Raw genomic sequence first — 17208 nt, 5'->3', positions numbered from 1 at the left:
ACAACCGTTGCCCACATTACCCGCCAACTTTTCACAAGGGTAACCAGGTGTTAGAATGTTACCGCCAACCTTTTAACAACGTCAACCACGTGTTACAAAGTCACCCGCCAAAGCACAATCTTAAACAACCTAAACTTTGACACATATTTTTACCTCCATGACACTTGGCCAAAGCATCAGTGTCTTGCTCAAGGAAACGTTGAGCGATGGGGAGTACAGGGATCCAACCGGCTACCTTCCGGTTCCAAGATGGCCGCTCTGGTGAGTGCCGTTTTATGCCACCTGATGAATATATGAGCAATATCCTCTCTCTTTGAGCACTGTTTCTTCTACGTTCACCTGCGAGTCTGGAACTGTGTTTGCTCTGTGCTGCTGGGCAGGTAGAGTACGGCTGCCTGCTGCTGCCCAAACCCCAATCTGTGAGCGCTGGGTCTGTTTACCTGTAGGGCATTGAGAGCGATGAAAACATAGGCGACGACTACCGACAGATGGACCAGCACTCCACACAGCCAGGTCAAACCCAGCACTGGCAGCAGGATGAGAACTGGACGGGTCACAGCCCTGGAAAGGAAAACACAGAGGATATCCACATAATCACAAGTGCCCGTACAGTATGTGCAGGAACTCTGAAATATGCATGAGCACTGGGGCTAACAGAGCACAGGAACTAAACTTGTGTTGTGGCACCTTTTGATTCCTCAGTGCTTTCTTCTCTTCAACCATTTTCCAAAACACGAGTACAGGCCAAGTGCAGGAGCTAGTAAAATGGACTTTTCAAGGTATTTTGATGACCATTCCTCCTCAAATATTTCCTCCTTGAATTCTGATCAAACATCTCGGCAGAGCTATAGATTTTACCGCCTCCCACATTCTACTGTTTCTTTCAATAATCCTTTCAGTGATCCTTGTGCTTATACGACCAATAACCATTTCATGGGGCAAGGCAGAAAAGGTTGCCTTTGTTCAAACCACTATTGTTGTCACCCGGCTGCACCTGGGTAGAGAGATTGAGTTTTCAGACTGCGCTATGTCTGCAAGGACAAAGCCAGCACTCACTTTCCTCTCTCCCCTTTTATTTTTGAAAGTCGTTCTCCTTCTAATCTCTTGAATTCACGTAACACTCCAGAGCTGGCACAGACGTGTACTTTCAGTCTGTTTGTGAGGGAATGAAGAGAGACAGTGGGGGCGGCGTTGTGGCATTTCCATCAGTCATAGACACATGTGTGAAGGAAGAATCTTGCTGCAATAGAATACAATATATAGAGTAGAAAAGAAACATATAGAAAATGTAAAAAAAAAAAAAAAAGGAAGTGCAGAGGCTTGATCTCCATGATGAAGCTCGAGTCCTGCGTGTTGTTTCTTTGGACTCATCACATGTGTTGGGTCTGTATGCTGCCTGCTTCTATCTAAATATGAAAAGACTTTCAAATCTCCACAGCTTCAAGACATATTAGCATTTCCTTGTAGTTCTAGTGTCCCAACCTGTTTTTAACCAAGTTCAAAATAAAGGGGAAGCCACTATTACTTTATATTTGTCCAGCTTTGGAGACATCTGTCTCAGAAATGTCTGCCTTTAAAATACTTTCATTTTTATAGCTTCTTTATTCTGACCAATCAACGCATTTAACACTACATTCATCCATTCATACACACATTCACACACCGCCCCCCACCCCGTAATGACCCTTGATGTCAATGCTTATGGAGCATATTTGTGTTTCCATAAATGCATTACCTTTGTATGTACAGCATCTGGAATATACATCCGTTAGCATCAGTGGCTCAGGTGCAATAAATGTTGTTGCATACATCATAACTATACGATAACAGAATTATTAGCAATGTTCACATAATGTACATCCTTAATCCTGTAACCATAGCAACAAAGACAGACCTGACACAATGAAAAGGGACATTTTTGTGCTGCTCAGCCTTTGACTGACAATAAGGAAGCAGAGTGGTTGTAGGAGGAAATATAAAAAAGTATGACAACAAAACAAACATGTCTCCGCTACAAGTTGGCTGATTTAGAGGCTTTGAGTCTGCTGAAATATGCTCATACTGTTAACAAATCCATTGAAAACAACAAAACAAAGCAATTCATTTATCCACTAGCAATGTGTGAGTATCGAAGACTCATACATTTTCTTCCTCTGTGCCATAAAGCTCCATTGTTGTCCAAAATGTTTAAAAAGACTCCAGTCCACAGACTATAATGACAATATTGTATCGGCATACAGTACACGTCGCTTTCATCTGAGCAGTTTGTGGCTTAGTTTTGTCTTGGCCCCCAATGCCAGCGTGACCCCAACACTCAAAGGGTGCAGGGTTGCACGGGGACATCTTATCCCGGCAGACGCTCGGTCAAAGGCCTCGTGACCAGACCGAGCACCAGAGTCATCGGGCTGGTCAGAGAGCTGCTGCTGGTTCCCTCGCCTCATTGCGCCTCCTCAGGTGAGCGCCCTGGTGAATTTTACGGGAGTTGATATCGTTCTATTGAGTGTGCGGTGGTGTAATGCCGCAGTTTTGTTGGATTGTTTTATCATGTTTTGTCATAACTAAATGTGACTGGTGCTTGTTGATGTGGAGTTCATGCATCGTCCGTAAATGACGCAGCATCCTATCATTTTCGCGTTTTATGTAAACAATATCAGACGGCACACAAGGCCCGGGTCCAGGTCCTAGGGCCCGCCACTGATAGAAGCATAATGCTTCTGCCTTTTTATACCTGCTTTATCGTTTCATTTCATTACAAATCCTAAAAGTAACAATAACAGTTCAGTAAGATGTGGTGAAATAACATAACTTGTGTTTTCAAGGTCATAACAAGGTCCTTTAAAGGTACCGTCCTGACGTTTGAGACACTGATCACGTTGTATAGTGTCTAAAAGCACTGAACCCTGCTAGACACACACACACACACACACACACACACACACACACACACACACACACACACACACACACACACACACACACACACACACACACACACACACACAGTTGAGTTGGGACCAGGTGTTAAGCTGATAAGCTCGTACAACTCCCACAGCAGACTCCCAAACCTAAACTCCCAATCTCTCTCTCACACTGTCTCTATTGACTGAAACAGCAGAGAGAGAGAGAGACAGAGGGTGTGTAAGAGAGAGAGAGTGTGTTAAAAAGAGAGTAAGAGAGAGAGAGAGACAATGAATGTAAAAGTATCAGAAAAGATCTACGAAAAATATCCAACTTAAAACATCACCAACCAAACAATCAAGACTTACGAATTAGCTTTAACGAAACTGTCAAAAAATACAAATACACAATTAGGAACAAAAAACTTAATTATACAAATGAAAGATTGGAGGAAATTGAAAGCTCCATCCATCAAACCCAATTCTGGGATATGTTAAATAACCTGAGCGCAACCAAGCCACAAACACTATCTGCTATTCTGCAGTCTCATGAATGAGAGAATCTTAGATTATCTGGAGCAACACAACATCCTTAGTAAAACTCAAATGGGCCGTACCACCGACCATGTTTATACTCTCCACACGCTCATCCAGAAACATGTTCACCAAACAAATGGAACGATATTTGCTTGTTTTATTGATTTTAAGAAAGCATTTGACTCAATCTGGCATAAAGGATTATGTTACAGACTTCTACAATCTGACATTGGAGGCAAAGTATATGATATTATAAAATCAATGTACTTAAACAATAAATGTGGGGTAAAAATAGGAGAAGGACGCACTGACTTCTTCACCCAAAAAAGAAGAGTCCGTCAAGGCTGCAACCTGAGTCCAACTCTCAGTGCAGTTGGACCAGAGTGCAGCCTTGGGCCTCTGGCTGCTGGACAGAGAGGTGAAGGCTCTGCTCTATGCAGACGACCTGATGCTGCTGTCGCCTACTAAGCAGGGACTCCAGCAACAGCTGGACCTGCTGGAGGAATACTGCCACAACTGGGCCCTGGCACTAAACCTGAAAAAACAAAACAATATCATGATTTATCAAAAAAAAAACGCCCAGATGCCAGAAGAACAAATACCATTTTACTCTGGGAAGTACCACCATAGCACACACCATGAGCTACATCTACCTGGGCCTGACCATCTCAGCCTCGGGGAGTTTCAGCCTGGCAGTGAATGCACTAAAGGAAAAGGCCAGAAGAGTCCTCTATGCTATCAAAAGAACATTCTACAACATCCATCCATCCATCCATTATCTTATCCGCTTATCCTCATTAGGGTCGCGAGGCGCTGGAGCTGATCCCAGCTGTCAAGGGGCGAAGGCAGGGTACACCCTGGACAAGTCACCAGTCCAGACATATAGACAGACAACCATTCACATCTACGGGCAATTTAGAGTTCAAGTAACCTAAGCTGCATGTCTTTGGACTGTGGGAGGAAGCCGGAGAACCCGGAGAGAACCCATGCTGCCACGGGGAGAACATGCAAACTCCACACAGAAGGACCCGACAGACCAGTATCCGAACTCCGCCCGGGATCCGAACCACAGACCCTCTTGCTGTGAGGCGTCAGTGCTGGCCACTACACCACCGTGCAGCCCCATATTTCTACAACATCCTAATTCCAATTCAAATCTGGTGCAAAATGTTCGACAGTGTAATCCAGCCCATTGCGCTGTATGGTAGTGAAGTATGGGGTCCACTCACTCACCATAGCTACACCCAATGGGACAAACACCCCACAGAAGCCCGACATGCAGAGTTCTGCAGAATGATCCTCGGCGTTCAAAGAAAGACACCAACAAATGCATGTAGGGCCGAATTAGGCAGATATCCATAATAATAAATATCCACAAACGAGCACTACATTTTTATAATCACCTTGAAAGAAACGCACAAGACGCTCTCCAGGTAAAGAAGCCAGGAAGAGCTGAACCCAGAAAAGAGTCTCCTGAGTCAGTTGGTGATGAGACTAACTTCCACACAGCAGAACCAGTCTCACACCACACTGCTCTCCAAGCAGCAGCTTGAGTCAACGCCCTAAAAGGAGATTATACATTGGCAGAATACCTCTCTTCTGTCAGAGGTCAGAAGCAGAGACACACCTGACCAGGTGCAGGCTCAGTGACCACCAATTAGCCATCGAAAAAGGCCGAAACAAGAAATCTTGGCAACCAGAAGAAAACAGAATATGTGGTCGCTGTTCGACAGGTGAGGCTGAGACAGAGATGCACTTCCTCCTGAAATGTAATAAATATAGAGAAACAAGAGACACGTGGCTGCACCGGCTCAGCTCCCAGATCTCTGGCTTCAGAGAGCTGGAAGAATCCACCAGACTGAGAATCCTGCTGGGAGAAGAAAACACGCGAGCGCACACACTTACACACACACACGCACTTACTCACTCACACACTTACTCACTCACAATCTGTTTTATTATTATTGTTGTATATTTCTATTCTGTTTTTCTGATGTGTTTTGATGCTTTGGCAATATTGTTGAGAGAGAGAGAGAGAGAGAGAGAGAGAGAGAGAGAGAGAGAGAGAGAGAGAGAGAGAGAGAGGGTGCACAATAGAAAAAAAGGCTGTGCACAAAAAGCAGGAGGAGAGAGAGAGACATTGTATCTCACCAGGTGAGGTCAAAGGTCTGCATCTTTGACGCTGAGCTTGGACTGAGCATCTTCGCACGACGACGAGCACTGGAAACAGTCACCATGACAACACGACACAGCACCACTGTGTTGACCTGCAGGCAGAGGACCACAGCATCAACACGGTCTCCAGCACGCACACACGCACGCACGCACAGACACCCCCCCCCCCCCCCCCCCCACACACACACACACACACACACACACTCAGCTCCTGCATGATGTCATGTTCCTCTGCTCAGCACTCAGATGGAAACATAGAATATAAAACAATATCAGAAGGGAAACGTAGAAGAGTTTTAGATGTGTCATGATACATGTCTGATATTGATATCATGTTAATAATAATAATAATAATAATAATAATCATATATAGTGATATTGTGGTAAGAATCCAGTGCCTTTTAAATTATGTTACATATTGACTTGTCTTTCCAGTGTCATTAATTTTCCAAAAAGAAAAAATGCACAATAAAAAAAGTTAAATTTAACTGACTTTGTGCGAAGATATGATGATGATATTGTCCTAAAAGCATTTTGTTGGCCTTGTGACACTTCCAGATGAAACTGTCTAATACACAGTATGAGTTGTCAATTCATATGAATGCATTCACATTTATTAGACTAATTGAAACAATTGATTTGATAAATTATTATTATCATTGTAATCGTTCACTTTAAACTTTAAAATGAACTCATCTCCAGTATTTGAATAGTCACAAAACTCACACAGCAACTAAAATGTTCAAAGCACACAGACACACGCACGCACACAGACACACACATACTTGTAACCGCAGACCAACGGGGACCTCTTTTAGGAGGTGTCGCGTGGGGACCTCGATTTCTAAATTGAATACCAGCATACTTTTGATGACAGAAATGTACACACACACACACACACACACACACACACACACGTACATACCAGCAGCACGAACACCACCGGCCCCACGAAGGCCCAGATGGTGTCGGTGTGCACGTTGAGCCAGCAGTGGTCCTCTGCCTTGTACTCGTCCACTGTGACTGTGAGTGTTACACCAACGATGAGAACAGGAAGTCCTGCAAAACAGTTTGATAGAGGTGAATCAGCATGTTTAAAATACATATTTATAGAACAGACGAGTCTGTTTGGTTCTCCTGGTGTGTTTAGTCTGAGGGGAACGCTCAGCACCAGCATCACACCTCCGTGTGTGTGTTCACACACTGTCCTCAGCGACACAACACACACTGTCCTCAGCGACACAACACATGAACACATGTATATGGGAACATGAACAGTAGCAGCTGCAGAATGTTAAAAAAAAAACACACAAAAAACAGGGTTAAGGTTACAGCACACAACAAATTGAATATGAATGACAGTTAGTTGATTGACCTCTAATTCATGTTTTTTTATTGTTTTTTTACGCATATTGCAGACATGTTGTTTCTTTGAAGGGGCATGGGATGGAAGTCCTTCTGGCAAAGCTCCTGGATCCTCAAACTAAGCTGTGATTAACATCTAAAACCATAACCCTAATCCTTTTTATTGTATGAGTTGTGTTTAGAGGTTGTACATGGTGATTATATAGTATTGTAGCCCTGATTTGTATGTTTAATGTGATACTTAACAGTTTTTTTAAATATTTATTTTATTTATATGATGTTTTTTCTTGCTGTGTAAGTTGTGACCTGATATAAAAGGGTCCACCTCAACAGTTAGCATCTTTTCTTGATTTGGTTTCACTCCAAGCTTCCCATTGACGCTCTTCAGCCGGTTCTGAGGCCGACAGGTTGTTTTACTGGCTACACACTTTGTTGGTTGACTTTAATATTCCAGGACTTATATTACATTAAATAGTGACTGTAACTGGGTGAACATAAAGAATGGTTGTAGTCATGAAAATCAGTACAGTTTAAAGTGTGGATTATGTATTAATACAATGACCAGGATGCATTTAGGCCCTAATAATATTGAATATATCAATAAATAACATTTTGACTCAAGTAAATAAATAGTGCATAGGCTGTGTTTAGCGATTAGTTATTAGAACATTATTTTGGACCATATCCAAGATTTTGTGTGAATAGTAGATCATTTTATTTGGCAATATTAGTCTTAGTCTTTCCCTTCGCATAAACTTTCTATCAATATCTCTCTCACTCACTCTCTCTATCTATCACTCTATCTCTATCTCTATCACTATCTCTACCACTAGCAGTCTCTCTCTCTCTCTCTCTCTCTCTCTGGAGCTCTCTCTTAAATAGACACTTCATGCCTAATTATGGACATAAGAACATCATTATCTTGAGCTAGTAAGATTATGTTTATGGTCTAATAGGTGTCTCTTCAGCAATAGCTATAAAATGTCTTATTTAATTTTTCTCTAACTCTGGTTTTTAGCATATCCATCAGTTAGCTAATAGTTAGCTAATAGTTAGCTAACACGTTGTGCTCATGCCGTCTCAGGTGATAAGTCAAGCTCCCCTGCAGAGGAGAGTTTACCCCAGCCAATGATGTAGTAGAGCTTCATCCTGCGGTCCTCGCTGATGTTGACTGACACCACTTTGCTCCACAGCAGCAGGCCCTCCACCAGCATCCAGGAGAAGGAGGCCATGAAGAAGAGGTGGAGCAGTGCAGTCACCGCGAAGCACGCTGCCTGCAGGGCAACACAGGACGTGTCAGCTGTGTACCAATAAGTTGAATCTACTAAACAACCACTTTTGTATTATTTCGTGAATATTCCTACTGTAACACGTCTATAAACACGGCGGCGGCGGACCGTCACCTCGTTGGCAGACGCCCAGTCGCTGCACATCAACAGCAGCTCGGCGACGCCCAGAGACACAATCAGGTTCTTATGGACAGTGGTGCGGTCGGATTTAGGGACACTGCACAGACAGGTGTACACACACACGCACACACACACACAGCATTTGAGTTAGGATCTTACAGTAGTTTTCAGGATAAATAAAAAAATCTTTGGTCCTGTATTTTTCTTCTTTTTATTGATGTGAATCTGGGAGGGTTTTATGAAATGCTTTTCACCCTCTGTGCTTTGCAGAGTGCACTCTGCGATGTGTGTGACTCACCCCACAGCGATGAAGAGGATGAAGGTGAAGAGGAGGCCACACAGAGACACTCCACAGCCGATGAACGTCAGCACCTGCAGAGCTTTTTCGTTCTCTGGGCTCCTCTGACACACACACACACACACACACACACACACACACACACACACACACACACGAGCTGTAAATAGCAATAGCATCCTCTCGATGAACGCCTACACATCATCCACGGCGATAATTAAAGAGCAAAGCTACCTGTGCTTCATAAACCTGCAGCAGCAATGCAAAGTTGGTGGTGTGGTTGCAGGAGCACACGGTGGATCCATATTGTTTAGACACGACATCACAGCCTTTGGTATTCCACCACCCACCAGCCTCCGGTCTAGTGAGACACAAACACATACTTGCATATCTACATTCACATAGGAATGCCAAGAATGACAATATGCTCCTAGCGAAAGGTTTTGCAACATTTATCACATTCTTCCGTTGGAACAGGTGAGATAACTGTGGTGTTACAGAGGAACATGAGACCTCCAAAGGGCCTTGTTTCCAAACATTCATTGGCACTTACGTGAGATCAAAATCCCAGAAGGCGCAGACTGGATCATACACAGTCCCAGCGGGGTTCTGTAACACACAAACCATGTTATATCAAACAGGAATATTTCATTAAGAAAAGGACGACGTCCGTAGAGGTCCTGCTGACCTGGACCCGGTGCTGGAGTTGGAAGAGAACCGCTGTGCTGACCGGCTGGTTGTCGCCCATTAATGTTGTGGAGATGACAGAGGAACCCAGGACGGTGCCCAGATACCTGCTCATGGACACACACACACACACACACACACACACACACACACACCGGTTTTACTCCAAGACAAGAAACGTCATCCTTTAAAAACAGTTTCTTTGATTTGTTATCATTTCCATTCGTTCATTTAATCAGTTATTTCCCACTGCCATGTTAGCAAGAATGCTACCAACGAGCTAGCTTATTTTTCCCAAGACATATTAAACACATGAACATAAATGATATGTAGGCTGAATTTTGTTCATTCGTCCAGTGTGCATGCTTCCACAGGCAGACTCAGCACTCGCAGGTTCAAATCCTTTCTCAGACGATAGAGTGAATCATGACAGAGATGATTCAATATTTACATATAGGTTATGATAAAATAATTGGAAAAACAATGATAAAGAGTTGGATGAGAAGCTCCTGAGACTACAGTTGTGGTCAGGGCCGTAGTGGGGCCACTCTTCACCCCGGGAACTTCAGACTCAAGACCGGCCCACTTTTTCCATGATAGTGGAAATTGGATAAATGAAGCAATAGTTCAGCTCTTACTATCCTGTAGGTTTTTTTTTATTAATACCATGGTCCAACAAATAATATAAAGGTTAAATACAACAATAATAATCCACTTAAGATGAGACGTTAACAAACAATATTCCACCATTCCACAAGGACAGGTTGATAAATTAACAAAAGCAGAAATAAATAAATAAAACATTTGAAACGTATCCCACTCTTCAACAAAGAGGCATATTGAACTAATGTTTACAGTTCAACTCACAGTACAGTATCCAGTTACATTGTGAATAGCACCAACAGCATCAGTAACAGCTTAAGCAATGCACTGGTTTCAGCCACTGGATATATAACCGTGTCGTTGCTAATAGACATGAGGATTTCCTTCTCTGTGCACATTAACATGAACGCCTCCAAGTTGTCCTGCCTCAATGAGCTTCGTGGCCTAGTCTTCACAAGTTTTAAGGTTGAGAAGCGTCTCTCACATGCGACCTGTGTACTGCGGTCAAGAGAGCCCTCATCCGCCGAGTGAGCCGTACACATTAAAAAAAAAAAAGACCGTCTGTTCTTAGTGTTACGGTATTGTGGTCTACGGTGGCTTAGATAGCACAAAAAGCATTCGAACGTAATTTCCCAATATCCCAATATTCAAACGGCTGTAAAATTACAACGCAGTCTTGTTCAGACTGACCTCTGCTATGTCCATGTGTTTGGCCTTGAGATTTTACTGTACAGTTTTGGAGAAATGTTACTTCAAAATCAGCTACAATGTAAGAATGATATTCATAATTTCACAATATTCAAACAGCTATAAAGCAGATCCGTAAACTTGTAGTAAAGCCTTGTAGTAAAGCAAGTAAAGCCTGAACAAGACTGCCTTGTAATTTAACTTTACAAATATAAGGATCTGTTTTTATAGCAGTTTAAATATTGGAAATTTTGACATTATGAATACCATTATGTCATTGAAGCTGAATTTGAAGTCCCTTTTCTCCAAAACTGTACAGTAAAATCTCAGGGCCATACACATGGACATAGCAGGGAACAGTCTGACTGCAAGACTGCGTTGTACTTTTAATTCACAAGTTTAAGGATATGCCGTTTGAATATGAATATCATCATTTCATTTGAGCTTTTGAGCTTGGCTTCTCTGGCTTCTCTGCGTACCGCCCTGTACCGTAACACCTTGAATAGAGGTGCATTCAGGATCACAATTGAGGCTCACTCAATTGCCCGCAGCACCTGTGTGATGGACAAAGTCAACATAAACTTATATGCTAACCCAGTGACAGGATAAGCATCTGTGAGGAGGTTGTACTGTGAGAGTACCCATATTTTGGGTGATATAAAAAGGCTATTATTTTAATTCAATTTAATATTTTGCTTGGGAATAGGTTGACAACGCGACAACGATATTAATCAAGGCTACACCGTTAGCCGAATTGTTACATTGCTAATCATCAGGCCTTTGTCTCTCTTTACCGGTTGCCACTTGTGTTTGTCCTCTTGAAAATAAATTGGTCGGCCTTTTTCTTTTTTTCAACCTGGCGTCCTCCCGTTTATCCTCCCTGACGCGTATCTTTGCGGTCGGGCCGGCCCAGCTATCGGCAGCCTATCTGAGAAAACGTTTTGGAAAAGACGGGCTGAGGTCCGAACCAACTGTTTTTGGAACACCGGTTGTACCTCGCGAGGAAGTTCTTCCCTCCCAAATAGAGTTGGTTGCTTCCATAATGGACCGAACCAACTCTATATGGGTGTCTGCAGTGTCAGCATACGGAACGTGTGTCGCCCACTTTAAGAGAAGATTGACGTGACAAATGTCAATAAAAGTCTCGACCGGGCCAGAAGTGAAGCGGCCCACCGGGAACTCTCCCGATTCCCCCGATTCCCCACCCCGGGCCTGGTTGTGGTTGTTGTCGCTGTAACGGATGTGAGGTACTGATGCCAAACTACCTCCAAGCTCACATCTCCACAAACCTTCTCTGAGGCTCGGCGTGCCTGTGTTTCATAGCTGGATCCATTTTTCTACAAGCTAAAGTCAGAGATAAAGCATTGAACGGTCGGTGTGCTGCACTGCAGGACAGGAGTGGAGGCGCCGAACCGCTTTTCTGCTCGCAGGACTGATGGAAACCAAAGCTTGGGTTGAATATCCAATTTATTCAGTTGACCATAAGTCTTTTGCCGTTCATAAAACCCTGTTATTCTATAATAGATGTGGTGATATTGTCAAAATAAAAGACTAAAAAGTGCTTATTTCCCGCTGTGCTTTACCTCTGACTGCCATCGGTGACGGTAGGAACCATGGTGATGTTGGGGATGTTGGTGATGTTCTCCTCTGGGGTGAACAGAGGCCACAGGGAGCCGTACCACGTGTTGACCAACGTGAGCTGCAGGAAGCCTGCACATTCAACACAGCAGCAAGGAGGCGCTGCAGCTTACAGCAGGCGGACAGATCAAACAGATGACTGCGCTTCATTCCGGATCACGTATTGTTCAAGACCAAACGCTTGTTTCACAGCCAACAATGCACCTCCATCTGCACACCACTGCAAGACCTTGGGAGTGTAAGTGGGTGAATGCATGCTACACATTGTAATGTCATCTCTTCTTTTTGACAAATCCGTCTGAATAAGTGACGACTTAAAGTGCAGGCGGAAGAAGATGATTTGGTCCGCGTTGCATTTGACGTACCGTTGTTATGGAGATCCTGTATCTTCTGCTGTGGGACAGAGATGCAGTCCAGCTTGGTGTCCGGGCCGCAGAAGCTGAACGCTCCTCTGGACCCGTCCTGCAGCCGCTGCTGCTGCACCTCCACTTCTGAGACACAGCAAGAGTATAATGATGTAACACAATGACAACACAACAAAATCATTTATGTTGGCTTTCTTTTTCTCATGTTGAGTAACAACACACGTTTCTGTGCTTCTTTTTTTTTTGAGGGGGGGGGAGCTATACAAAGTACATTGAATCGAATATTAATTTATCTGTAATTAATAAAAATGTTTTGTATGGAAACCATGAACATAGCTCTGTCAACACACACATTACTAAATATATATATATATATATATATAAATATATATATATATATATATATATATATATATATATATATATATATATAAATATATATATATATATATATATATATATATATATATATATATATATATATATATATGTAGAACTAAGATTCTCCTTCTATTTACTGGCCAATGGACCATATCTTATAAAAGCTGAGCTATTCTCCTGGCATCTACTTCCTTTGTAACAACATACCTTTGCTGTATTTGATTAATGTGTGTCTGTGTGTGTGTGTGTGTGTGTGTGTGTGTGTGTGTGACTCACTGATGTTAGGCGTGTGAATGATCAGGTGATCGGTCTCTGCCATCAAGCGAGGGCTCAGGCTGGTCACCATGCGGTCGATGCTCTGCACCACGTCCATGGGCCCGTTCACAACCTAAACACGAGCACAGAGCTCAGCGGTGGCACTCGGGCTCTCGCCCCCCCCTCTCTCCCTCCCTCCACCCTCTCCCGAAGAACAGCCGGCCAACCGAGGAAGCAGGAAGTATAGGTCTGGGTTTCAAAATGGCCATTCAAATGGCGCCTCATGAGAACGTGCTCTCAGCGTAGGCAACTCCGTTCATGCACAGTCGGGCTGGAGAGGCCAACACAGTTCAGATTGGCCCACAGTGGTGGGAGCCACCCTGGATGTTGCCTTTTTGGAGCCCGTCTGTCTAAATTCAATATGCCATCCAAGAGCTGAGCCTCGGAGACGCAGCTTTGAGGCGTGCGAGTGAGGTTTGTGGATGAGCACAGCCACAGCTTTTCAGAGTGCTGCTCATCCATTGAGTCTGGGCTGAGGTGGCCTTGGAGCGCTGAGAGCTGGGGGAAGGGAGCCAAGCGCCAGAGAAACACAACACTTGTCATAAGGCAACCTCATCAAGTCACACACATCAGTGGTGCGGAGGCCCGAGTGACACAAAAAGACTCGGGAAGAGAACGCAGTGTAGCAGCTGAACTGGATGAAAGCATGCTTTCCTATTTATGATCACACATTCACAATGTGAACATTGAAAGATTAAGTTTTTTCAATAGAGACGTGTGGAGGCGGCTGGAACATTTGTTAAGCGGGTTCTACAATTGTGGTACCTTCATCACCTCTCTGAGGATGATGAGCTCATATGAAATATAGAAGCACACTGCCCTCTAGTGCGTCAGAGCAGAAGTGGCATCAGTCCGTCTGTCTGTCTGTGTGTCTGTCTAATTGTGTGTGTGTGTGTGTGTGTGTGTGTCTGTCTATGTGTCTGTGTGTATGTCTGTGTGTCTGTGTCTGTTTGTCTGTCTGTCTGTGTGTCTGTCTAATTGTGTGTGTGTGCGTGTGTGTGTGTATGTGTGTCTGTCTATGTGTGTGTGTCTGTCTGTCTGTCTAATTGTGTGTGTGTGTGTGTGTGTGTGTGTGTGTGTGTGTGTGTGTGTGTGTGTCTAAAGTACCCCATCCACCTAAATATGTACATATACTTACAATACTCGGCTTGGAAAAAGCTCCTGCATTAAGAACTTGAAACAGGAACATGATCGAAATTGTGATGCAACGTAAACGTAACCAAACCCAATAATGAGACAAATGATGTAATACATAGTCTGATAATGTCATACCTTTCGACAAATAATGTAATTCTATGTTCATTTCCAGAGCTTTACATGTTGTGTTTGATGACTTTCAGAATGCTAGACATGAAATGAAAGAATGAACCACATGCAGGGACATGCACCACCCTCCTCTCCCCTCACCATTATCAGTGGGCTGCAATTGAGTAAAAGTATGAAAGCTTTGTTATTTTTCTCTTATCAAGGGATTCTCTGCAAAACCCTGTTAACTTGCCAAAAATTCTTAGTTTATCTCTCAAAGGTCAATATTTATGTCAATAACCATATCAGTGTTATCATCAGGTATCAGAATGACAAGTCCTTGGTCATTGTTACAAACAACATGGTCAGCATGCTTTGCTGTGATGTCAGCACAACAGCACTATGAGCGTTTTCTGATACTAAAACTATGGCTAAAGTTTTGATAACGATGATGTCAAAAATGCACAAGGCTGCAATGCGTCGGTTTGGTTTACAACAATGTCAACAGTACAATGTTTCACATTTAAGAATGGGTTTCATGTGCACACGGACAAGATGTGTGCAGGTTAAAGTGTGTATGTACCAAAGTAACGGAGGAAAAAAATATTCTTTTGTCTTCAATAAAATTTCATTTGAACCTCTTTTTGTCATGAGATCAGAAGAGGCAAAGAAAGCCCTGCATTCCCTCAAAGAGCATGAGGAGGAGATTGGATTGAATTCCCAATAAGTTAAATATATATATATTCCAACAATCCACATTTAAAACTCAAACTACATAAAGGTTTACATTTCCAAACATGGAACCAGTGACCGATGATGGCTGACATGACACAATAGTGTGACACAATTTAAAACAGACCGGGTGCTACACATCTTAAGGCAACAACTAGGTCAGCCTGTAAAATACTGTCTGCTATTGACCAGTATATCTTAAAAAGTATATTCTCTTATTCTCCGTCAGATGTAAAGACAATGCACAAAGTGCACAGCGTCACATGGAAAAGTACAGCGAGGAGAGAAGCGGCCTCTACCTCTCTGATGGCCTGCCACTGGAGGGCGCTGTCCTCACTGATGACGCTGTCGGCCACGCTGATGAAGTGCCGGCTGAGCTCCTGGACCGGGTCCCGGCTGCGGTTGGTGGCTTCGGGGACTGGCTGAGCGGGGACGTCGGCAGCCAGAGACAGCAGCTGGATGATGGACACCATGTCTGCTGGCTGCAGGCCCTCCCTCTGGGGGGCCCCCAGGGCCCGGGCAGAGACCTCCAGCAGGGCAGAGGCCTCGGCCAGGCTGCCCGGCCCCGCTGGCTGCAGCACCGCCTGGTGGAGCCAGAGACACGGGGTCAACAGAGCCACAGGACTCGCTCTTTACTGTGTGTGATTCACTACTCTGACATGCTGCTGAGAATGCAGCTGATCACATCACATATCTGCTGGTGGGATTATTTTAGATTGTCATAATACATTATAATACATTTAGCTATTACTGTAAATTAATATCTTTAGTTAAGAATTATTTGGCATGAAAATTAGCTATGAACATGAACACAAAATAACAAGCTTTGAATAAAATTATTGTTATCCGCAGCAGAGGCGTAAGGTAGCAGCGCACACACATACACACACATACACACACATACACACACACACACACACACACACACACACACACACACACACACACACACACACACCTGGGTTTTGTTGGAGAGCTTCATCAGATGCTTCATGAAGGCCGTGGGCTGGGAGGTTTGAGACTCAGTCATCTGCTTCATCTTCAGGTATCGCTCTGTGCCAGAAACAACACAGCAGCGGTGTGATGATGTCATGGCAGGATGCTCCGCTGCTCACACAACTCCTCCTTCAGCTGGAGGAGTTCAATCCGAGCTTGCTGACGGGTCCAGAATAAAACACTGAACTCCCAGCAGAGCTGACCTCTGACCTCCTTGTCAAACAGGGATTTACCTTTAAAGCTCAGATATAATAATTCAGTTACAGCGGGTAAACATGAGATACTCTTTGCCTTTCATTTGAGAGGTTGCTGTTGCTAACACTGTATTTCATACATATTGAAGACTTCACATCTCATGAACTCCCTGTTCAACGTGTCAGATGAGCAGTTTACTTTATGTCACTACACAAAGACGTGTTTATGCCATAAGCATAACTTATTATGCTACAGCAAAGTGCCATTTCACAGAATCCACTATTATTGTGAGTTAATTACACTATTTATTATTTTAAAAGTGTTACTAAAAGGGCTGTAGCTAATATTAGAAATCAAATGATTATGAGAGATGGTTGAAATAAGTGATAAAAACTGCTTAATAAAAGATATACATGTCACGTATATCTCATTGTATTGGTGTATTTGTGTTTTCACTCATTTGTGTCTCATCTTTGACTGATGTTCAGTTTTGTACCTAACCCCACCTTCCTGCACTTAACCCCATCACCCAGCACCTAACCCCATCACCCTCTACCTAACCTCACTACACTATACCTAACCCCGCCTCCTTGTACCTAACCCCGCCTCCATGAAACTAACCCACCCCCCTGTACCTAACCCCACCTCCCTGTACCTAACCCCGCCTCCATGAAACTAACCCA

At 43.6% G+C, this 17208-nt stretch overlaps 1 protein-coding gene across 3 annotated transcripts in view; it reads right to left on the bottom strand.

Annotated features, from left to right (window-relative positions):
• Positions 1-17208, bottom strand: part of adgrd2 (adhesion G protein-coupled receptor D2) — a 29804-nt gene that overhangs the window by 8715 nt on the left and 3881 nt on the right. For 2 of the 3 annotated variants that reach the window (XM_068604513.1, XM_068604516.1), the window contains exons 6-19: positions 16293-16387; positions 15634-15918; positions 13319-13430; positions 12662-12787; positions 12242-12368; positions 9370-9475; positions 9235-9290; positions 8916-9042; positions 8682-8785; positions 8378-8480; positions 8095-8248; positions 6535-6668; positions 5586-5701; positions 441-561 (exon numbers count right to left, since the gene is read on the bottom strand). In XM_068604513.1, the coding sequence (XP_068460614.1) occupies positions 441-561; positions 5586-5701; positions 6535-6668; positions 8095-8248; positions 8378-8480; positions 8682-8785; positions 8916-9042; positions 9235-9290; positions 9370-9475; positions 12242-12368; positions 12662-12787; positions 13319-13430; positions 15634-15918; positions 16293-16387 (1766 nt within the window). Of the gene's footprint in view, positions 1-440; positions 562-5585; positions 5702-6534; positions 6669-8094; positions 8249-8338; positions 8481-8681; positions 8786-8915; positions 9043-9234; positions 9291-9369; positions 9476-12241; positions 12369-12661; positions 12788-13318; positions 13431-15633; positions 15919-16292; positions 16388-17208 lie in introns of all 3 variants that reach the window. The other variant, XM_068604514.1, reaches the window with a different exon arrangement.

Source organism: Clinocottus analis, unplaced genomic scaffold (genome assembly GCF_023055335.1).
Source record: "Clinocottus analis isolate CAN_PGR_092001 unplaced genomic scaffold, fCliAna1.0.p SCAF_7, whole genome shotgun sequence".
Classification (NCBI taxonomy): domain Eukaryota; kingdom Metazoa; phylum Chordata; class Actinopteri; order Perciformes; family Cottidae; genus Clinocottus; species Clinocottus analis.
Note: the sequence above shows the minus strand (reverse complement) of the source record. Positions and strands in the feature narration are given on the sequence as shown.